The sequence below is a fragment of the Glandiceps talaboti genome, chromosome 8 (assembly GCF_964340395.1).
Source record: "Glandiceps talaboti chromosome 8, keGlaTala1.1, whole genome shotgun sequence".
In the NCBI taxonomy this organism is placed as follows: domain Eukaryota; kingdom Metazoa; phylum Hemichordata; class Enteropneusta; family Spengelidae; genus Glandiceps; species Glandiceps talaboti.
The window spans coordinates 7,195,132-7,220,186 of NC_135556.1; the positions used below are offsets into that span (position 1 = coordinate 7,195,132).

The window sequence follows — 25,055 nt, forward strand, 5'->3', positions numbered from 1 at the left end:
CGGACTGACTTGGAAAGCCTTGACATTTCCACAGTAATGCGATATAGAGCATGTAACATGGCCCTGTCACGTAGTCCCAAAGCAGAATGGATATCTGTAGAACTGTGTGGTTGTGTTTATAGTCTAGTTCCAATTCCAGTAAAAGTCGCTGGAAAATGATCTTGTAGGCGTTTTGGGGTAAAAGTTTGAAGGCATCTTTTCTAGAGTAATGTAATGGTGCTGAATCAAAAAACAAACAAACATCGTATCAAATTTTACATAAAAACAAACATCTCGGAATCAAATCCCATATACCCCTAGCCCTCACAATATCAATTCTTTTTACATGATAAATTACGACTCTTTATCTACATTTCTTTGCAGGAGAATCATTTCCTGGAAATTAAAACTAGCAACATAAATTAGGATAGGAAATGAGACTCTAAAGTTGTTGCTCTTGTCATACCATGTCAACAATTATAGGTTTCAGTTTACAGTCAATTTGATGTAGCTGCTTGCCATGGAAATGGATATTTCTCTTATGAGTATAATAGTGTATTTTGTATTTTTGTAAACTATACTACATATGGTGTACAATATATAATTGTTGTTCATAATATACGACATGTGTCATTATTGTCAAAGAACAATTATCGGAGACACTTTTTAAAACTCAGAGTACACAAAAATGCACGTGATTGTATAAACAGTCCTAATTTCTGAGTAGTTTGACATATGAAATCTCATTTCACGTCTGTCTTCATAATAATTTCTGATTTTTTAAAAGTTAACATATTAGTAACTGGTCATTACATGTAGACGTAATCATTTCTCAGAAAAGGATTAACAAAACCAGATATTATTTTTTGATATTAAGAAATCAAAAAATCTCAAAATTTTACAAAAAAAAAACCCTAAATAAAACTAACAAAACTAACAATGGATTTAAAATGGTAGCAGGATGCAATGTTAATTTTTTCCATGATTCCCAGCTCCAAAAAGAAGCTTCACTGGATAGAAATTTAGGGTTTTTTGGAATCAGCACCCTCAAATTACCCTAAAAAAGTTGCCTTCTAGCTTTTACCACGAAATGCTTACAGCATTAACATTTTCTGAAATTAGAACCAGATGTATGTATTTGTCTGCACAAAAAGAAATTCAATAATAAATTTCTATAAGATTGATACTATAATTTTGCGTCGCAGGGGGAAATGCTCGGTAAAACTTTGAAAGTGTCATGTTTGGATGTATAAGTATATTTACATATCGAGAAATGTAAAATGGACCTAGTAGTGTGATATAAACAGTAACACTTCGAAAGTTCCATAATTTGCTCAGCACTGACCCTTTAATATCACTTCCCAGTGACAGAATCTCTTAAAGCGTTTAATGAGAGTCAAATTAATTTCATGTTTGAAAGGGTAATTTGAAATATGGCCTGAGAAAATTTTACTATGAGCTGTTGTATAATTATCTGTAATAGTTTGCATTATATATTTATGATAATCACTTTCAGTATCACCATTAGTGGCTTAAATAATGATTTTTATAATCACAGAATATAATATTGTCATTGATGTACTGTATAGACGGAAGGGAAACTGTCTATGGATACGCTTACACAAATAAGGCGGAAGTGGGGGAGGTGGGGGGGGGGGGAGGAGAAGTATGAAGCCTTGATTAGGCCAAAAAAGATAGAGTTGTTTCCTGTCAGCGCTAGCATCACCTGAATACCAGCGTGGCAGTCTTTTAATAGTGTGACGGCAAGTGGAGGAGAACAAAATCTGGAATGCAGTTGAAATTACCTCATCACCTTTTTCCTGTCATCTGCTGTCAATGTGGTGGACCAGGTGACGATTTTATATCAGGAGAACAAAGCAATTGATATTCATCCAACTGTACTGAATGTACAAACACTAAATCTAAAATGCTACTAAAGAAAAAGGAAGTTCTTCAAGGCATGTGATCAGTGGACTGTCTTAGCAGAGTGAGTGATAGTTTGGTCAATCATGACCAATCAGTGAGTGACTAATAAGACGGCGGTTAAATCAGCTGCATTTTACTTATTTCAACCACAACCTCTATGTGGGGGGCATATATTAAATGTCACCACCATAAAGAGGCCAGTGGTTCTACGAGGATAGTTTCCATGATTAGTAAATGATTTTTTTATATTGTAAAACAGATATCATGAAAAATATCCACAATTTCCAGACCATTATCCCTTTAGCCTTAAATAAAGTCTTTGAAATACTTCATACTTGATTTCTGTGAATAGTATTATTGTGAATAAAAAACTTTTGTTTTCATATATGTGACTGTTTTTGCAGAAAATTATATAGGCAGTGAACAACCTAGGACATTGTGAGACACAGGAGAGTTTTAATGACAGTGTTACAAAGAAGAGGGAAATCTGATATCAACAATTTTCCAGATAAAATTTGCTAGTGGAAATGTAATTTACTTAAATTTGTTGTGTTTATAGTCTCAGCATTAACTGATTACATATTGTGATCCACCACAAGTGATATTTCAGACAATTTTATTGTTCATTTGTTGGTTCATTAATTAATTAATTAATTAATTAATTAATTAATTAATTAATTCATTCATTCATTCATCCATTCATTCATTCATTCATTCATTCATTCATTCATTCATTCATTCATTCATTTGGAATACCTATGATAATTAGTCCCAATACTGCATGTTACGTCTGAACAGTTTTCTACAATATGTGATGAATGATACCTCAGAATAATTGTTTGGTTGCCTGATAAAATAAAGTAATAAATAAGTTTCTAGTTGTTAGCAAGAGTTTAGATCATTAAAGAGAGTATCCCTTCTTCACGGTATCAACTTCTTTACTTTTTTGTCTAGATACCACAGAGTGGAATAGTTTCACCAGAGTTGGTAAATGTGGAATTAGAACGATTCCCACTATAATCGAAGCATTGCCAAATAAAAATGGTTAAAGTTTGTTCGATCTGAGATAAATAATTTGACACATGCCTCTGAAGAATCAGAAAAACACTCAATAATGTAATGTGCTGCTAGGAAATTGATATGTCTGCTCTTACTTTGTTAGAAAAATAGCGTGTCCACAGAAAGACAGACCGACAGACACAGACAGACAGACAGACAGACAGACAGACAGACAGACAGACAGACAGACACACACATACATACATACATACATACATACATGCATACATGCATACATACATACATACATACATACATACATACATACATACATACATACATACATACACAGACGGACAAACAGACAGACAGGCAGACAGACAGTCATGTTATATAACCGAGTACACTTACTAATTATGATGTTAATGAACGAATGCTCTATTTAAATCCCATCCCGCACATCTCGGCATAATAATCCAATGTTTTCCCCAAAAGTTAAGTGTGAGATCCATTAACCTGGCAAGGACTCGTATTGTAACACGTACATTTACAGTTAGCAAATTCGAGCAGTTATACCATTTCCATTTTTATCCTCTGAGAACGTCGACATTTTCAACCGTAGTTCTAATAGGCATGTACAGGTTTGTCCCTTTTATAAAGAAGAAATTCTGTATAAAACAGCATAACAGTACACATACTTACTGAATGACAGGTACAGATCGATCTAGACTTATTAGGTTTTTGTCAGCACATGTGTTTATGGCCGGGTTGCTGACATTGTGATAGTTGACAAGATGGGGACAGTGTCATTGAATTGGTAAACGATAATGCGCAGTTTCTTTCATAATCAAACAGTTCGCCGACACTCCTTTGTAGGAGAAGTCGAAGTGTCTCCTTACATGAAATTGAGAGTACAGTTGAAATAATGGGGACGAGATTTACAGGAATATAACTGTATTTAACTAAAAAGTCTGTGGTAAACGTAAATTATTACTACATAGTTACTTACCAGTCACACAACGCCCTTCTTCTTAATTTGAATACCACTATGCATGGTACCGGCTTCTTTTGTCAAATTTAACTTTGTTGTCGCCATGCAATGCAATGCAATGACGTGATAGTCACAAATACCACACTTTCGTTAATCATTGCATATTTTTTGACTATCATTTATAACAGAATACGAAACGGATCACTATCATAAACCAGAGTATATTTTTCCTCTGTAAGTCTTTGGCGGTGCCGTCAAGAGGTCGCTAATTTTACAAGGCTGAGCTTGACATACCAAACATCGTGCCGCTTATCAACATCTTGGTTTTTACTAAGTCACATTTAATAGGACAATGCCGATATGACAGACTGCCTCTATTTCAGTGTATTGTTTATTATACTCCACAAATCCAAAATATTTCTCTCGAACATCTATGCTTTTAGTTCACAACTTGTCCCCTAAACAGCAAACTTATTTACGCTATTCTTTAGAATAATTATTTGAAACTAGATCAACACACTGAGCTTATATTGCAGCCAAAATTCATGACCTAATTAGTACATTTTGAAATAAGAACACTTCCCCTAGTCTGTGGTTAACGAGCTATGCATTCATTGTTACTGTTCCGAATATAAAATCCAAATTGGTCTGATATACACATATACCAGGAACACTATAACACTATAACAACGCTGACCGAACACAAAACATTCACTTGTGCACGTGCGTCTAGATTTATGTTGATCTTGGGGGCGAGCTCAATAGTTCAATGTAGGATAAACACTATAAAGTCTTTTACTTTGGGGGTGGGGGTGGGGTGGGGTTCAGCCATTTTAGTTCTCATACTACAAAATGTAATGGATGTTTTGTACCCACAAATACAAATCTTTCTTTAGAAAATACCGCCAATAGTGCTGCAGCACAACTGTAGTTGACTGTTGCTATGGGCGTGGCCTTGCTGTTAGGCATATTTGCATACATTTTATAATCTTTATTAATTTGCTTACCATTTCCAGTCTTGGCATCGGTTACTACAACTGTTATTTATATGTAGATATTGTAACAACAACATTCTTGTACAGGGAGCAGTCACAGTAACACATCAACGAATGGTCAGCCCATTGTAGTCGATGAGGGCGCACTGCACAAGGATATTCATGTATCAGTGTGGTAGATATCGGTATATACAAAACAACCATTTCTGCTGGCGACGTTCCCGAGACTGTAGAGGGTCTATGGTCAGGGCAATGAAAACGTTCACATCATCGTTTGTGCCATTCGTGCTGCTTAGTTTCGGTGATACGGCGAACGAAAGGATGATACTGGGTAATAACCAATTTTGATTTATGCCTACGCAGGAATTTAAAGAGACCACACGAAAAATAACAAAGTGGCAAAACACGAAAAATAACAAAGGGGCAACCTGCTATGGGCTTCGTGCATCGCGCACTACAGTATTTACAGCAGGTGACTTTGACGTGCGCAGTCGTGTCAACCTGCTTCGATGAATTAAGTGTTTAATTGATTGTCAACTTTCATCAGATTTCGAATAAAATCATGTCATAATTATTTCAAAATACCACTTCGGTAGTAGTGTAGGTTTTCTGATCAGAAAATATCAGAAAATGTTAATAAAACTCAGATGAACTTGTAATTCAATGTAAACAGCATCTGGTATTGATATTCTAGTCAAATTTTCCCAGAATTCTCCCCCCCCCCTCGGAAGGGACATTTCTTAACTCACGTCAACAAAAGTTGACAATCATAAGGGATCGAAACTGACGGGATAACGAAATCGCACCGTTTGATTGTACTTGAACTTTACACAATGGCACATCACTTGATTGTTACCCTGAACTTATGTATGACATAAGGAAAGCTTAGGTTGTGTTTAAAATTATGTTTGAAGTTAGTTTTGGTTGAAAGTCTTCTTCTATAGGCCAGACGACAGGCAAAGGCTTTCCAGCCTTTAACCGTTAACGGATATGAGTGAAACTCGATGGTAGTGAACGCAAAGCCATAAATGTATAGGATTTATAGGACATTATTCACAATTACCATATCCAATATATTAACTTTAGTATTCTTTCATTGTCATTGCGGTGACTATATAATTACATCTTGATCAATCAGTGTCAACGGGAATGATGAATCTAATTACAAATTCAAACAGTGTTGAATCTATCGACAAAACGATGGGAAAAACATTCAATAACCTCATATGAACCAGGGCTAAAATGCTAATGTGATACCAGGGAAACCAACGGAAGGTTATAATTTAAAGTAAGAAGGAGGACTGGACTAGCAAATATTGAAGAGTGAAAATTTCAGGGTGAGTAGCTACGAAGGCATTAGCCACGCCCGCCCAGCAGGCAAAGTTAATTATATTCTGTATTATATCTGTTTCAAATTCAAGTGTGTTCATTTTTTCCGTTTATCGATACATCTGGAAAAATAGCATATGATCATAATATGATCAAAATAGCATATGATCATGAGCTGAATGAGCGTCATGCAGAGGTGAAGCCGAAGTTTTGGAGATATCGACGGTATAGTAAGGCGTAAAAAAAATTGTGTGGTTTCGATTACATTCAATTTTAGAATAGGTGGGGTAGGTAGATTTCTTATTTCATTTTTTTTTTTTTTTTTCATATATGAGTGTTTAGTTCTGGTAGTTTTCCATATGGTCTCTGTGTTATTGGTTTCTTCTCATCAGATGTACAGCCATTACAGATTGGAAGAACAGTTTTATATTGTGTTTTTCAGTTGATGTCAGTTGCCGCATCCACTATTTCTTGCGAGACTTCACGATTTTCGCGATTTTCTTATTTTTTCTCTCCAATATATAATAAAAAGTTTAGGGTCGACGTGAAAAAGTAGGTGGGGTCGGGTAACCGCGGAATCAAACAACTGTTTTTTTATTTGTCCTAAAGCGAAAAAAAAAACATGTTTATTTCCGATAACATGACTTCAGAAAATAACTTAAGTAGGTTGGGATTTTATTTTATTTTAATATCTTTTTAATTACTTCGACCCAAAGACAAGATACTCATTGGTCACAATACTTCCATTGATGAGATGTAAAAGAAGTAAATGAAGACAATTACGTGATTCAGAAATAGACAAACACAATATACAGACTGTGCTGATATAGGCTGAAAAGACATCTTTTCTCTCTGGAATGTGATTTTAAAAATGTAACCACAGATACTTTGGCAAAGAAAATCTACAGAATGTAGAACCAAATTGTCATACTTTTACCTCATTCTATGTAAAAAAATGTTTAGGGTCGGGGGCTTACACTAGGGTTGGTCGGGTGATCACTTGAAGTGAGGGTTAGTTTAACACCTATTCAATGCTTGCAGTTAAAGTTCAAATTGTGTTGCGGGAAACATCGTTGTAGTAAGACCCTATATACTTCACATGTAAAGTGACATCAGAATTATGTATGGGATCACATTTTGGAAAATGTGGTCGTGTCACTTTACTTTGGCTTTGGACATCCGAAAGGGGCAGATGTGGATGGATTGGGGGGGGGGGGCAGATTCGGTTAAATATATGTGCATAAATATCCCGCTCCCATATCTATCTACAGAGGGTGCAAAATAGGCAAATTGATGAAAACTAAAGTGGAAAAATGTTCTAATAAATGTAACGAAAAATTCATTTACCACATTCCTGCCAAGGGTGTTTCTCGTTCGATGGACGCAAAAGGATTAGACATTGTACTGTCGTCCTTCAGTTTTCACAGTTGTGGACGAGACAGATAACATATTATTTTCTCCTTACGTAAGACATTCAGTTTACATCATGATCTGGTATGACAATTTTCCAAAAAAAGCTAACAATATATAACTTGACTTTATACTTGGTTCATTTTCGAGTATCTGAGAAGGATGTGTTTATTTATCGATATTGGAAAATGGTGTAATTAGTGTAGCTACACTGTACTAAATCACACAGGCAATCACATAGTAAACAAGAACGACACGATTTAATGATGCTCATGAATTTGATTTAATCGAAAATAGCAGAAAATTTGAAATAGCATATATAGTCTTGATTATTTCAAAGTCGTAAGAATGTAATTAGTTCGTTCATAAAACCTGATAATTGTGTGGTTCCGATTACGCTAAATATTAGAATAGGTGGATAGGTTGATTTTTTTGTTTTAAGTTTTAACGTTTGAAGTCCGGTTTCATTGTGATATTTTTTGAGCAAGTTCCAGCAAAACATGCTTCCAAGACGAGATTGGACAAGTATTGCTATGAAATACAAATTGTGTGATGGCTTGATGCTGGTGGTTACCGTAATAGAAATAATACAAATATGACAAATTTTTAACTTGAAGCGAAGCTACTCAATTGATACAAAAATTTAGTTTTTCTTATAACACAATCTCTCTATCAACGTATGATCTTTTCCCCCATGATACTATATGTATACGACTAATCTTGATTAATTGTAATGTTGTTAGAATTCCTCGTATAATTATAGAAAATTAGTACGTTTTAACAAGAAACAGAATATATCCATCCTGCCATAATGAGATCTGCTCCTGGACGTCCTTTATTATTTTCCTTTCACAACAAGAAAGAAAAGAAGAATCACGTGTTAATAGTAATAATCATGAGACATGGAACTCTACATGATGGTGACTGAAGACAGGTTTATCCAAATGTCACTACTATATAGTGAATCTCATTGTATCATAAACACCACGTGACCACCTATAAACAGACGTGCTACAAACACACCCTCCCGATAAACAGAAAGTGGCTCATTTCAAAAAGCTATAAATTATGGTGTGTACGATAATCAAGTAAACATTTCGCGAACGAGGATAAGAAATATTGGGATATTAACACATATGGACTGAATCAAACCTTTGACAACATACATGTATGTATGAAGTTGACAAACAATAAAGTATCCACATTGGACATCCTATAAGTTATTGATAATCAGTAGGTAAATTAGTGTTATAATTAGCATTAAGATCTCCTATCAAATACCTTCAGAGCGACTGCCATTTTTACCTCCCATAAGGGTACAGGAGGTATTAAAAGGGGAATGTCTGTCTGTCTGTGTGTGTGTGTGTGTCTGTCTGTGTCTTAAAAACGGTTGGCGCAATTATAGTGAAATTTGGTACATATAATATTTGGGGTAATGGCTAGACCCGATTTGTTTTTGGGCGACATCTATTAATGTTAATTTGGGAAATTTGCATATCAATGAAATCAATAAAATTAAGCAATATCTTAAGGCAATTATCCTAAGATATAATAATATAAGTGCGTATCTTTTGACACTTCATAACAACCACAAAATTTAAAACTTTAAAACTAAAATGCGTCAATTAATACAAAGAATGTTACCTCCATTATTTCGGGATCCACAATCCTCGCAATCGGTTCCTAGGTCACACAACATATAGTCATATCCTGGTCCTCCGTCGTCACATTCACCATCACCACTGAATATACAGGTTTCGGAGCAACCTGTGGTATCTGTTGAGGAAAGTATTATATATCTCTTTTGGTCTCCTTTATTAAAACATTGCATTCTATGGTCGTAAAGCCACTAGCCTCTTTGTGACAATCGCTTAATAGACGCCCGTCCCTAAGTGAAAAGTGAAAATACTCATACTGACTATCGAGAATGTAAACTGTATGCGGGGCGTCCTCTAGATCCTCACACATCGGTGAACCACTCTCACGGCCGGTGACAGCGGAGCGAGAATGATTCTATTAAACTTGTTTTGGAGTACAAGAGATCTGTGTGTTTTTAGAGCTATTATTAAAGGTCGAAATTTTAGGCATAGAATCAAAATTCAAAATAATAGCACCTGAATATCTGAATCATAATGATAATAGTAATAATAATAATAGCATAAATGTAAATCTAAGTAACTTCTATAAGGTGCTGTCCCACACTACGTGCTTTACTACCCTTGATATTGATCTGTACAGGACAGTACAACACCCATGTGTGTATATTGAACTGGTAACTCACAGTCACGAGGGGGTAATGAACGGGTGCTATAGCCCGAATATAGGCCAGGCAATATGTGTTTTATAAGATACCTCATGCTGTGAACTCGCGGTGGCAGACGACATCGTCAGAAGCTGTCCGCCATTTTGACCAGCTGTGAATGCGCGGTGGTCACGTGACCATGTAAAAGTTGATGGAACTATTTCCCTAGGGAAATAGTCATTCTATTTTCCTATCACGTGACTGATTCTAGCGAATCATGGCACAGCATTATCACTAGGTATATTATAAACTTCCTTAACTACCGGGGGTGGGGGACATATTATCAATTGCAGCCTCTGTAAGCTCATAACAGTCTGAACGGAGCTAGCCTTTTCCCATATATCACCCAAGTTTTCCATGTATTTGCGGCAGGTAACATATTTATTTGCGGCAGTCAAATGTACGGTAGATTACGGCTCGTAGTGCCTCGTGGCGTGTGATTGCATGCTGCAGGAGAGGAAAACTCCTGGGGAAAACTATCACAGATATCGCAGTTGAACACTCATGGATTTAGGTTGTAAGGAAAGAAATGTGTCAAATGACAATTTGAACAATATTAGGTTAAGACTTAGGTTTTACAACGCTCGGAAACTCGTTTTTCGGAGGTTGAATGTCTTCGTTTACGTACTTCCATGTGTTTATGTAGACCATGGAAGTGTGTAGACCATGGCTATACAATAGGTCGTAGCCTAAACATCAGTGAAAGTAATATCGACTAAAATTCATGTATCACTGCAAAATGTGATATATACACAAATGTATTATATGTATGCACATTTTGTAAAGAAAAAAAACCCGCAGTCACAGTTCCGTTTCTGTTATTGTGTACAATTTTCTACAATCACGTCTTACTGAAAAAATAATATATTCTACGTACAGTTTCAGTGGTACACACTACCATTATTTTACACAGTGCACAATTTTTAATGTTTTTCTCACAAATAATTTAGTTTGCATGCAATAATCACACTTACTTTTACATTATATTGTGTACATTATTTTTCTGTTTTTCTCACAGTTTAGTTTGCATGCACAATTGTGCCACAAAACATGATGAAACAGAATACATCATCTCTAAAACATGTGATATTGTATTCGTGTAGATTTCAATAATGCAACTTTCCAGTTCATGGAATGCTATGTCAGCTATTTCGGCACCTGTTAGTGGCCACAGAATTTATCATGGAGGAATTCACCATGTAAAGTTAACCTGAAGCTTTACATTTTGAAATTGAGCATTTTGGCCTTAACAGTAAGAACAAATAGTTGATATACATATCTCTTCTCTTAAAGTTTACACTGTGCAAACTTCGAGAAGAGATATGTATATCAACTATTTGACACCAATGTTAATATTCATATTGTAATTATCATTCTCTTTGCAAACAGAATTTAGTTCACGTGTAGGATTTTCACTACATTTTATTTTTTCACCAAGACTGCCATCGTGGCAAACAATGACAGAACAGAACAAAAATATAGCAAAGTATGTGTATACGAATGGAGTTCTCAGGACATCACAGCAACTATAATAATTTTGTATGACCAGGATTCTGCAAGTAAGAGAGAAAAAAGAAATTTAGAAACTATATATTGGAAAGCACCCTCAAGAGGAAACAATTCAAAATACTATGAAAATGTTAAAACTGGTATTAGCACTCCATTAAATTTTAGGACAAGCTTTAATCCTTTTGAAAATTTAGCAACAGATCATCAGGACAAAAAAACCCTAAAAACCTGGCTGCCATCAATAAAATGAAGTTCACCAAGTTGTTTCACTGTTCATCACCAAAATTATACATGAGAAGTAAATACAAGTGATGACCAACAAGTCACAAATATGAAGTGTTTGGATTTAGAAGAAACTGAATACACAAATGGTCAATACTTCTCTAGTATAACCAGAAAGAAAAAAAATTGAAAGAGCTCCAAAGTGAACAAGGGTCACACTTTTCCAATAACTATAGCTGATCACCAGAGCATGCACCAGAGCATGAACCCACAATTACAGATTTGACAGTCAAAAATAGAGAAATTTAACTTGTAATCTTCAATATTTACTGACTCCAAGATGACTGGTTACATATGAGAACCAAGTAGTTTGGGTTCATATGTGTCGTGTAGCAACTTTTCGCTGGCTTCCAACGTCAATACTGAGAATAGCTTTGATTTGAGGAAAATCGACCACTAACTACAGTCACCTTTTCTAACAAGTAAACAATAGAAACCAGGTGGTTTGTATAAACCACTTTGACTTGGGTAAATTCGGATTTCTGACACACCTTAACAACAAAGTCTTCTGACTGATCGCTCGGCAATGCCCCCCAATGTCGGCCATCTTAGGTTCTGAAGGCCGCAGAAGAGATCGAAAACATGGGGTTCTTACGGTCATTTACAGGGCTTGGACAACTCTGAAACAAAGTTAAGGGGCTTGATCGACTACAAGACTGTCCAGGAAAGTGAAAATGTTTACTCGAATCGAGGGCGCATGTATATGCGGCAGCAAAATATACTGCTATACTGAGCGACCGTCGAGATCGAAAATACGCCCGTAAAACAAGAAGTACCACTCAGAACTTCCAAAAAAAATCATAACATAAACTTACCTGTACGACACGAATATCCATGGATGTTCCAAGTAGTAGTATTCCTCTAGATGGGCAAAATCGACTGTAACATGTCGGTGAAAATTTGACTGTAACAGTCAATCATTGCGCGCCCTCACAACATTTATTTGAAAGAAATTCTCATCAATATGATTATGCAAATGAAGGTAGCTCCGTCCAGAGTGATAAGATTAAATCATTCACAGAACAATCTAACAATCTTGATCCTATTGACAGGAGTGCAATAAATTATGGTGTGTACGATTATCAACATTTCGCGAACGAGGATGTAAAATATTGGGATTTTAACAGCCACGAACTGAATCAGACCGTTTGCTATATGTATGGAGTTGACAAACAGTAAATCATCCACATTGGATATCCTTTAAGTTATCGATAACCAGTAGGTAAAATAGCCTTATAATTAGCATTAAGATATCCTATCCAACATCTATACAACGACTGCAACTTTTACCTCCCGTAAGGGGAAATGTTGAAATGGCGATGTCTGTCTGTGTGTGTATCTGTCCATCCGTCCATCTGTGTATGTCAATCTGTGTCATCATTTTCTTAAAAACAGCTGGCTCAATTATAATGAAATTTGATACACACCTTTCATATGCTAATGGAAAGAACTGATTAGATTTTAGTAAACATCCAATGAACATTAATAAGTTATTTGCATAATTAATGGTTTTGAGTAATCAGGCTATATCTTTGGAATGATTACTTCAAATTAAATATAATTTTGGTCATACATTAACCATAACAAAGCGCATATGTCCTATAAGGTTTGTTGATTTAGATAATTAATGAATTTCGGTAATTAGGCTATATCTTAACCAGATGTAAACTGAGCGCTAAGGGAACCACCAATTATTAAAATTAAACTAAAAAAAACTATGGTATAAACAAATTTGTGTTGCTGAGGAGAACTGTGAACTTGGTATACACCATGATAATTTTTATTTCTGAACGATGTGTATGTGTGAACTATGGTTAATCTCAAATGAATCTTCGAAGAGCATGAAGTGAACTGTAAGTAAAGAAGCTGAAAAAAAGGTTTCAGTTTGAGTGAGATGAAATGGTGACATGGGTCCAGCAATGTGGTGTATTTATTTATCGCTTTGGCCGTGAAGGAGATGCTCCATCGGAATGGCCGTGCTATTAATGGAGACCTTTTGTAATCACGTCTATTACTAAGTAACCAATCACGTGTATAAGTAATGATAATATTTCGTAGTTTCTAAACTATCCAAGACGGCACATGAAAGTGGTGAAACGTTTTGCATACGATGTGTTATATTCAAATTTGACAAGTAAGGCGTAATTTAGCTGAAAACCCACTCAACTTTGCAATTCAGATGTGAATCGCTTCTATTTGCATTTACATTGTAGGAATTGTAGGATTTGGTTCACGCCGAATTCAAGAAGCCCGAAAATCACAGCAAACGCTACCTACAATATTATACAGTCGACATGTTCGAATCATGGACGCCATCTTGCCATATTACACTTCATGCATACGCATTTGTCTTCATTGCATTCTCGCACGGAATGAACTTCGTAAAGGTATAACTCGATTGAAATGTAGACACTAGAGCCAAAGGGAAGATCTAAAAATATACAGTATTTGGATACTCACCAAACGTTTTGGATTTGGTCTGCTTGACCCGCTAATTTGGGCAAACTAGACGCAAACCATTGACAACGACCGGCCGCTGAGGGCAGCCTTCCGAGTTTACTCAAATTAATATAGCGTAATTATATTAATTCATATTGTCTTAACAGTTTAAAATACATGAACAAATGTATTTTCTTATGTTTGATGAATATACTAATTTCTAATATTGAAATTGAATTATGGAGTCTTAAGATATTGCTTAATTATTTGATTTCATTAATATGAAAATTTCTCTAATTAAACATTAACCGATCTGGCTCAAAACCTAATCAGGTCTAGCTATTACCTTAAAGATTATATATTCCAAATTTCATTACAATTGAGCCAGCGGAATTTTAGAAAATGATGACACAGACACACATACACAGACAGACAGACAGACAGACAGACACACAGACAGACATTCCCCATTTAATACCTCCCATACCCTTACGGGAGGTAAAAATGCATACTTCAATTTCAATATAATTTAGTACATAAGTTAACCATAACTGAGCGTGTATGTCCTATAATGTTTGTTGATGTATATTACAGTTTTAATGAATAATTTGCATAATTAATGACGTTTGGTAATTCCACCTTTTCTTAAGAATGCAAGCTTCAAATTTCATAGAATTTGGTGCATATATCAACCATAACAATGCACACAAGTTTGTTCACATATCCGTTACTTATAATGAGCAATTTGAATAATTAATGATCTTCAGTAATTAAGCTATATCCTTGGAATGTATGTTTCAAATTCCCTATAATTTGGCACATATACATCAACCGGGACAAAGTGCACATCTCCTAAAGCCTGTTGATATAGTTTTTAATCATATACCTAATTTGCATAATTAATGATTTTCGGTAATTAGACGATTTCTTAAAAATACAAACTTCAAATTTCAGATAATTTTGTATTTGTATTGGTGGTCGCTGGCCAAGAAGTGCATGTGTCATTTAAAGCTTGATGTTGTAACTTATAATCTAAATGGTCAATTTGCATAATCAATTGGGCATTATGTTAACTGTGCAAGCTTCAAATTTCATTTGTAATTAATTTTCCAATTAAGTGGTACATGTATATTAGCTATAGTTTAGAATTTTGCATTCTAAAAATGTGTGTAGGCCCCAAAATATATGGTTTTGTCCTGACGGGAGGCAGTCAGTATAAATGTGGTTAGTCTTAAAAGACTCCGCCTTTTAGCATTATCTCAAGAAAAATGTTGAGCTTCTCATTGATAATATCACTGCATTTATTTTACACATCATAACAACCACAAAATTGAGAGAATTGTGTTCATTGGAATTGACGTTACTTTATAACTAAAATGTGTCAATTAATACAAAGAATGTTACCTCCATTATTTCGGGATCCACAATCCACGCAATCGGTTCCTAGGTCACACAACATATAGTCATATCCTGGTCCTCCGTCGTCACATTCACCATCACCACTGAATATACAGGTTTCGGAGCAACCTGTGTTATCTGTTGAGGAAAGTATTATATATCTCTTTTGGTCTCCTTTATTAAAACATTCCATTCTATGGTCGTAAAGCCACTAGCCTCTTTGTGACAATAGCTTAACAGACGCCCGTTCCCCACCGCACTCACCAGTGAAAAACTACTCTGACTATCGAGAATGTTGACTGTAAGCCATGATGGGTCGCCCTCACACATCGATCAACCCCTCTCACAGCCGGTGAGGACATAGTGAGAATGATTCTATTAAGCCTGTGTTGGAGAGTACAAGAGATCTGTGTTTTTATTGCTATTATTAAAGGTTGAAATTTTAGGCATAAAGTCAGAATTCAAATTATAATAACACTTGACTATCTGAGTCAAAATAATAATAATGATAATAATACTAATACTAGTCTAAATACTAATAATAATAACATACATGTAAATCTAAGTAACTTTTATAGGGCGCTGTCCCACACTACACTTCACAAGAGCTTTACTGTTATATTATTACCCTTGGTATTGATCTATGAAAGACAGTACAACGCCCGTTTGTGTATATACTTCCTTTAAATAGGAAATAAATATTAATATTATTAACTCCCGGGGAGGGGGGGGGGGTTATCATTCAGTGCCGCCTCTGTAAGATTAAATCATTCACCAAACAATCTTGATAATATTGACAGGACTGCAATAAATTATGGTGTATACGATTATCAAATAAACATTTCGCGAACGAGGATATGAAATATGGGGATATTAACATACACGAACTGAATCAAACCGTTGCCCATATGTATGGACTTGACAAATAGTAAATTATCCACAAGGGACATCCTATAAGTTATCGATAAGCAGTAGGTAAAACAGCGTTATAATAATTAGCATTAAGATCTCCTATCCAACATCTACACAACGACTGCCATTTTAAATCTTAAAAGATTTCGCCTTTCAGCTTTATCTCAAAAAAATGTTCAGTTTCTCATTGTTAATATCACTACGTTTCTTTTGACACTTCATAACAACCACAAAATTAATTGAGGGAATTGTGTTCATTGGAATTGACGTTACTTTATAACTAAAATGTGTCAATTGATACATAGAATGTTACTACCATAAGATCGGGATCCACAATCCTTGCAATCGGTTCCTAGGCCACACAGACTATAGAGAGATCCGGCACCTCCGTCGTCACACTCGCCATCACCACTGTATGAACATGTTTCGGAGCAAACTGTGGTATCTGTAGGGGAAGCATTACATCTGTCTGTTGGTCTCCTTTATAAAAAAACATTCCATTCTTTTGCCTCTTTGTGACAATCGCTTAACAGACGCCCGTTCCCCGCCGCGCGTACCAGTGAAAACTACTCTTGACTATCGAGAATGTAGACAGTAAGGTATGTCTTGAGAGGCGTCCTAACACATCGGTCAACCCCTCCCTTGGCCGATGAGAGCGGAACGAGAATGATTCTTTTAAACTTGTGTTGGAGTACAAGAGATCTATGTGTTTTTAATGGTATTATTAAAGGCATAGAGTCAGAATTCAAAATAATAGCACGTGAATATCTGAATCATAATGATGTTAATAGTAATTTAATAATAATAACATAAATGTAAATCTAAGTAACTTATATAGGGTGCTGTCCCACACTACACTTCACAAGAGCTTTACTGTTATATTATTACCCTAAGTATTGATCTATATAAGACAGTACAACGCCCGTTTGTGTACATACTTCCTTAACCCCCCCCCCCCCCAGCCTCTGTAAGCTCATAAGATTAAAAAATTCACAGAACAATATACCAATGTTGGTCCTATTGACAGGAGCGCAATCGTGGTCCAAATCTTGCACAATGCTGAAGTGACAGCAGTGAGATTAGAAGACACAAGTCTGAGCAAATCGAACATATCATATCGCGAATATTCCGTAAACATGAACCAATTTACATGTATTGAAAGTTAATACCCCGGATCGTAATGATAATAACGTCACTGTGAAATTGACATGACTTTGATAACAAGTTGTAACCTTGACAAACAACGGAACTGGTGTGTTGACTAATTGGACTCTTTAAAGGTGATTCAAAATGCTCACATTCACTATTGGTATTTTGCTAGACGACATGTTTGTGAAATGTATACTGGTTTTAAAACTTTAAAAAAAACGTCTGCAAACACCTTAAAATGACCTTTTTTCAGTCAGTTCCCTTCGGATTTATTTCGAGAGTTTTCGGGTATTTCCAGTCCCACCTAGACCACGGAATTTTGTGACGTCATAAGGGGTACTCGTTAGCACGTAGCCTATGACGAGCATAGTCAACAGGTGAATGCTGGTTGTTATAATATACATCAGTAAACAAAAACTACAGTCTACTTCTTTCCTTCTTTGAGATATCGGATTTTTTATGCCAATGTTGAACACCTACTTTTGTTGCCATCATAATTGTCTGTTGGTTTTCACACAGGGTAATAAATAAAGAGAGTAAAAAGATGTTGTTCTATCACACACAGATTATATTTAGGAAACTAAATTAAGACTATATTTCAATACATGTTTGATTTTTAAATAAACATCATTGAGAGTTTTTATGTCATGGTATGTTGACACACTGAAAATGCAAATCGGCAACTTGATTGGTGAGCTCCAACATTCAGACAGACCAGTCAGTTTCTCCAGCCTGGGGGGGGGGGGGTGTCCAGTGGTTTTTTAAAGCATGCTGACCCCCCCCCCCCATATCTTATTCACATTCACATGACAGGTATTTTCTATCGTTGCTCATCAGTATGAACTGATTGACAGTCTTGCAAATACTCTGAGATCCAGGGATGGCAATATCATATAATTATTGACAGGGTAAATATATTCCAAAGGGAGTTCAATAACATTTATAAGGTAGTGGGAAACCTTGGGAAGGGAATTTGTACACCTCTCTATAATTCCAAGCTTTACAAGACAGCACCGACATATGTAAAAAGGAACTACATATGGTTGAAATATCATCTTGACAGTAGGATGTATAGGGAAGAGCTTTGAGACTGGAATATGTCCATCTCGTGTGTGTGTGTGTGTGGGGGGGGGGGGGTTCTAGGGGGTCTCCCCTATTTCTGAAATCTTTGTATTGACTGCTTTCAAAACTCGATATTAGAATCCTCTTTTTATACTACAGCACTCTACCCCTACATGTATACAGGATTCGATGCATGTTCTACTCTCTCACTCTGCGTACTGATTGATTGATTGATTTTAATGATATTATTTATCTTTAGGTGTACTCCCTACTTGTAAAGATGCAGTTTGCTGTAGTGCGAGTCCAAGGCCTGTTGTCTTTTACGGGTCGGCGTTTGGCATCTCTGTCCGATCTGCTGTCGTTTAAATTAATAAACTGTACCGGCTTGGGTACAGCTGTAGCATGGACGTCAGTTCGCGTTCGTTGGGGACAATCTTTCTTGAAATGACCTTGCACTCCACAGAGATAGCATAGATAGTTCTGTATATATTGAGTGCACTTCTTTTCTTTCTTTTCGTTGAATTTTTTTCTCATGGGTAAAGCTTATATATTAAACACGTGTGAGGCGTGTAGTTGAGTTGAAGACTGTCGGTAACATTACTAGTAGGTGTGGCAGTTTAACCGAAATAGTTTGTGGATATAAATGTGAAACTGCCTCAATTTGTATCTTCACAAATTCGTATACCAGCCAACTACGCCAGTAAAGAGCTAATGGTTGCTGGCACACACCTAATATATTGGTGACAGCAAGGTATACTAGGTACCTCTCCTTGATGAAATATCTATCTATGACACTATGGTAGACATTCTTTCCCCAGGGGTACCACTGGCCAGGTCCGGGAGGTGTGTGTGGCCAATGCTTTCAACCCCGACCCCATTTTAGACCAATTTTGACCCAAAACCAATACCAATTAGACCAATGTTGAACGATGAATGCAGTGTTGCACATGCGCAGCTAAGACCAGGCATTTCAGGGGGTGTGCATGCTATCTCATAGTCACTGGTATGAAAATGTCAACCAGTGAATGAGTAGGGTAAAGTTCCCGGGTAAATTCCCGGAAATTCCGAACTAGTTGAGAATTTATTAATGAGTTCCTTCCAGGACCCCATTTCAGACCAAACAAAATAAACAAATTGTGAAAGTGGACCCCATTTTAGACTCTACTACTACTACTACTATCTCATAACCCCTAGTGGAATTGTCGAGGCACCATTGATGATACCCTGACAATGTCCTGCCTCTTGATCTTGTCACGCTGCAGCCCCCTGCGATCTGGCGAAGGACAGGCCCGTCCACTCCAGGATGTTATCTTCCCATCTCTTTCTCTGTCTACCTCTACTCCCCCCCCCGGTAAAGTGCCTTGAAGGACGGTTTTTGAAAGACCGGTTGATCTTGTGACATGTCCATACCATTTCAGTTTCCTCTCAAGTTCTTGACAAGCGTTAGTAGATCTACATATGGCCCAATGGCTCTTCTGATCCTGTTGCTAACTTCCTCATTTGTAATACGGTCCTTGTAATATGGTCCTTGTTCATTATCTTTCGATAACATCTCATTTCCAGGGCTTGTATACGTTGCTGGAGTTCTGCAGTGAGAGTCCAAGTCTCACAAACATACAAGAAGATGGAGAAGACAAGTGTATGCATATAAAGTCTAATCTTGGACTTGACAAAGACGTACTTGTCATGTCACACAATCTTTAGTTTTGTTACCCCTGCTATCGTTTGTGCAATTCTGGCCAGGACTTCAGGCTTAGATCTGTCGCCGGACACATTGGCACCTAAATAATTGAAGTTGGTAAACGATTTCAATCTTCTGGCCTACCACTTTAATTTCTTTCTTGACTCCCTTAGGTTTGTTGGTCTTGAGCTTCGTTTTTTCAGTGCTGATTTCCATGCCATATGTTTGCGATGTTGCGTCAAGGTGCTCAACAAGCTTCGCACGTTCTTCCTCACCACCCACCAGACCATCAATGTCATCGGCAAAACATACGTTGGTGATCACCCTGCCCCCGATACTCGACCGTTCCTTTGTGTCCTTACAGTGCATCGGTCATCCTCCTCTCAAGAAATACCCTACTCTCAATAGAATGGGTGAGAGTAGACATCCCTGTCTGACTTTGATGATAACAAAGAGCATATATCATATAAAATATAAAGTTTAATGATATAGCTTGTTTTTAATGATTTATTTGCATAATTAATGATTTTAAATAATTAGGCTATGAACAAATATGTAGTATAATATTTTAAATATGTAGCTAAAACTACACCCTAACTCATCTTGTGCCCCTTGAATAATTTATTCACTGACTAATGAGACACTGTACTTTAAATAGAGGTCGGTTGTATCCATAAATAGTAAAGAAACGGGTTGAAATCATTCATGCTGTATTTAGAGCGCGGATTTTGGGGCGCGGACCCCAAAATCATTTTTTTGGATTTAAATTGCACCATTACTATATGTACAGCTACACAGTGTACATGGTGGTGATGGAAACAGTGGACAATTGCAGAAGAATATATACCTATTATATCATGTAAAGTAATAAACTAAAGTATACAATGTGACTTTTGTGACTTACTTGACACAAACTAAAACAGTTATAATGAGTCAGCCTCGCCCTTGTTGAACTTTGTGCTCACCCAAACTGTGTGCTAACCCCAACTTCAGAGGCAGCATGATCACAATGGAACCGGCTGTGTTGAGTATCTGTTTTCCATTGTATTCTAATCATGGGGTAGTATGTGATTAACGAGCATGTGATATACAATAGACGTACCTTTCTTTTCATTCACCCGTTTCTATAACAAAAATGAAGAAAAAAAAAAGTAAACATAAAACACTACAGTAACCTCTGTTGTATTTGCTTTATCGTGATCTGTACTGGTTCAATAATACGGTTTATTTTTAAAGAACATTAAAAATGCGTTGTCCTCCAACTGACATTATCATATCACTCTCAATATAATACAAGGGAGCTCGGGTGCATCTAACCCAGGCAGATCACAGCATCCTTATTAACATATTAAAATGAGAAAGGTAATTTGAAAAACCGTTTCGTTACACTTGGCTCCGTACACGTACACAGTTCTTGAATTGGGTCAATTTTTCCCAAATGTTGATTGGTTTCGTTTTAGACCGTTCAAAGTCATATGGCTGCTTGTATTAAAAGGTAGTACAACACGTATATCGAACTATACATTGATGAGTTGTTGTTGTTCAGTTTTGATTTTTATGTTTCGAGAAACCAAACGAATTTGAGAGCCATCAATCAAATTTCACTTCAGTGTGACATGCCTCGCGAAATTCTTGGACTGAGTGTTACACGAGGATGTCACCATAACCTTTACTAGAACTTCAAAAATCGCAAATGTAGGGCCAAAGTACTTGCATGAAATTTTTAGTTGTGTTATATAATTTAAACCGATCGCATCACGTCACGTGGTACACTATCATGCAATCTACCCCGTGTAGATGCTCGCACGTTGTTGAAATTTGTCTTTTCTTACTGTGAAGACATGGTTTTTCTGTTTATTTTCAGATTCGTCGCAAGGCTATACTACAAAGCACTATACTCAACTGCGATTTCTGCAGCCTACTTTTTCTAACTGGAAGTTTGGAATTTCTTCAAGTCAAATAAAATTAATTTTGTATGGACCTTTATTTGTCTTTTGTGACATAGTGGTGTGCACGTGGGTGTCGATTTAGTGATATTTTCCCGACTTCATGTGTTTATCCTTCTCACTTTCATCAATGATCACAAATTACACAATTGTATCCCTTATATTACAAGCTTATCTAACCTTTCCAGCTTAAATGGTAATCCAAGTAGTTTACTAGCGGATAAAATGGGCCCTACTTCTGATTTATATTCCATTGTATTTAAACTTTGTGCTTGATATTTCGCAATATTTATAATTTTCGATAAAGTACTTCAACACATATTACCTCCACGCAGTCCCAGTATGATCACTGACATGACTGGAGAGGACCTTCTCGGATTTAAAATGGGGAAAGAGATACAAAACATAATGCAAAGGTTGAAGCCAAATTATAGTTGTAATTATTTTTACTTCGCAAATATTTGTATTTTGGAAATGGGAAGAAATGTTTATGTCGTTTAAACTGTCAGCCCGTAAACAAGGTTTGGTCGATTGACTGAACTGAGTAAGCTTGCTATATGGAGTGCACAGAGTCACAGAGACTGCACATGCATAAACTTCAAAAGTACGCCTTGCTAAAACGCGAGTTTTCTTCAAACTGGTTCACTATTACACTGAAATTGCGGGATAATTAAACACAAGATACATGTTATCTGAAAACATCAAACATTTATAGTGGGTCTGAAGCGTGATTTTAGTGACTATGGAGAACTACTGAGTTCCTCTTTGCAGTACATGTGTTACGGGTCAAAGCTTGCAAACTTCTTATTTCATGTAAACAAAACCTAAATCTAGCAACAAGACAGATGTAAGGTCAAATTTTAAGTAAGAATATCTAGAATGACGCTTTAACTGTTTATTTCTGAATCTAATTAACTGTATTAATGAACATTTCTAAATAAGGTAAAGAAATGAAAATTTGTTGTGTTTGTCTGTTAACCATATTTGTATTACGGAATGAACATTTAATTTAAATACAATGTTGATGACGTATGCGATTGGAGCCAGCGGATTTTTAATCAGCAAAACATTTCAGATTGAATTGGGGCCTGGAATAAGAGACACTGATTTGGACACGCTTCGTGAATGGAATTTCACGAAGACAACTTTATCCGATCCTTTCGAGTATTGGTTTTCGGCTACAAGTAAAGTAGGGAGTTCGATTGGATCAATCATATATGTCATTCAACCGAAACGTAATTCCTTTGTCTCTGTTTGAGTTATTTTCTCCTTAGATTGCGTCCTAATAAGATCCTGATGCAGTGTGATGTGACACAAGTTTCTTTTAAAGGGGCGTTTACTCTTGAGCTGTGGTCAATACATGTGCTAAAAAACACCAAGTTCAAGCTTAGTAACACACGTAAGATTGCCCGGTCAAATGAGGCCAGCTTCAACTTTCGATCGTCATCCGCTTTCTACCGAAAATTCTTGAACAACGACCTTGCTGATTTTTTTTTACCATGATTATTTAAAACACATAAGAATCGGCCCGAGATCGGCACTTTGTCCATGGAAAGTGGAATCTGTTTGCTTATTGATTTTGCTTTCACCTTTTCCTTAATATCTTAACGTTTTGCGCATAAAGTTCTGTTGTTATGTGATTCAAATGATGTTTCAGTGCCACTACACACTGTATATGATAACAAATGTATGGCCTGGATTTGTTTTGAACAAAACAGTGTCAGAAGTTACTGATGTTGCTACAAATGTGTCCTGTTAAGTCCACTAAACATCTGAGTCGTATAGTAATATAACTAGCTAATTGTTCTTACCCCTTTAGATAAGAAATGATTAGGGTTTATCGATGGATTTATTGGCCTATCACATAATGAAGCTAATTAAATGTATTTCCGACAGTCATGCACCTGTAACGTGTATATGATACATCGTATTGTTCAGCCCTAACCAGGCTTCTATCTATAGGGTGACACGCCCGAGTGTTGTTTACTTCAAAAATCAACAATTGGTGCTTTATATATATTACAATAATGTTGTAGTTATTCTGAAATAAATGGATCATTGGCATCACTTAAAGCTTCTAAAACATTCACAGTTAACAGCAGTACCTTGATTTATACAACAGCTGGTAATTCTATATGGCCGGACTATAAACATACTCGTGTATTACAATTAGAAAGTGACCTTGATTCTCCTAATGTAGGCGGCCACAGTAAGTTTTGTGAGTTGATTACCTGCTTTTGTATTTTCGATAACTTGTCAATGAGATTCCTTTTAACTTCTTTTTCCGTAACCTTCGTCTTCTTGTACTGTGCCTGGACCACAACCAAATAAACTAACAAGACGGTAACCACGAGAACCTGAAGCTTCATCTTGTCCTGACAGTTGTCTTCTCGTCTAAATATTTCTTCAAGTGTACTGTTGATGACGACGACTACTATACAACTAACTGTCCTCGTCAGCTTGGTTACCTTAAATAACATTTACCAATTCGGGCTCCTAGATATGTATTGTAATTGGATGATACCCATCACGTGATGCTTTACATATTATCGCTTCAGAAATCACTGGCCAGTTTGATTACAATGAAACTGTCCATTTAACTTGTAAATCATGTCGATAGTATGTGAGATGCTAGTACTACGCTGTACTACTTTTTTAAAACCGTGACATGGCAGGCTTTTTGTTCTTTGAGAGGGGGAGGGAGGGGATGGGAGATGGATGTGGGTGAGGGGAGTGTGCAAACATT

The 25,055-nt window shown here is 36.4% G+C and overlaps 1 protein-coding gene across 1 annotated transcript; it reads right to left on the bottom strand.

Annotated features, from left to right (window-relative positions):
• Positions 1–7,908: 7,908 nt before the first annotated feature.
• Positions 7,909–24,764, bottom strand: LOC144438789 (uncharacterized). The gene is made up of 6 exons (XM_078127960.1): positions 24,541–24,764; positions 21,466–21,487; positions 16,785–16,916; positions 15,566–15,697; positions 9,274–9,405; positions 7,909–8,475 (listed from the first exon to the last, which is right to left on the bottom strand). Exons 1-6 carry the CDS (start codon positions 24,676–24,678, stop codon positions 8,468–8,470), a joined length of 564 nt encoding a protein of 187 aa, XP_077984086.1. The 5' UTR covers positions 24,679–24,764; the 3' UTR covers positions 7,909–8,467.
• Positions 24,765–25,055: the final 291 nt, after the last annotated feature.

Bases quoted from the DNA above. Each gene is read 5' to 3' on its own strand.
- LOC144438789 (XM_078127960.1), bottom strand. From the start codon at position 24,678: ATGAAGCTTCAGGTTCTCGTGGTTACCGTCTTGTTAGTTTATTTGGTT. The intron at 21,488-24,540 runs GTAATCAACTCA...TTTTTGTTATAG, and splicing joins TATCGAAAATACAAAAGCAG to AAACGGGTGAATGAAAAGAA. The intron at 9,406-15,565 runs GTAACATTCTTT...TTTCCTCAACAG, and splicing joins TGGATCCCGAAATAATGGAG to ATACCACAGGTTGCTCCGAA.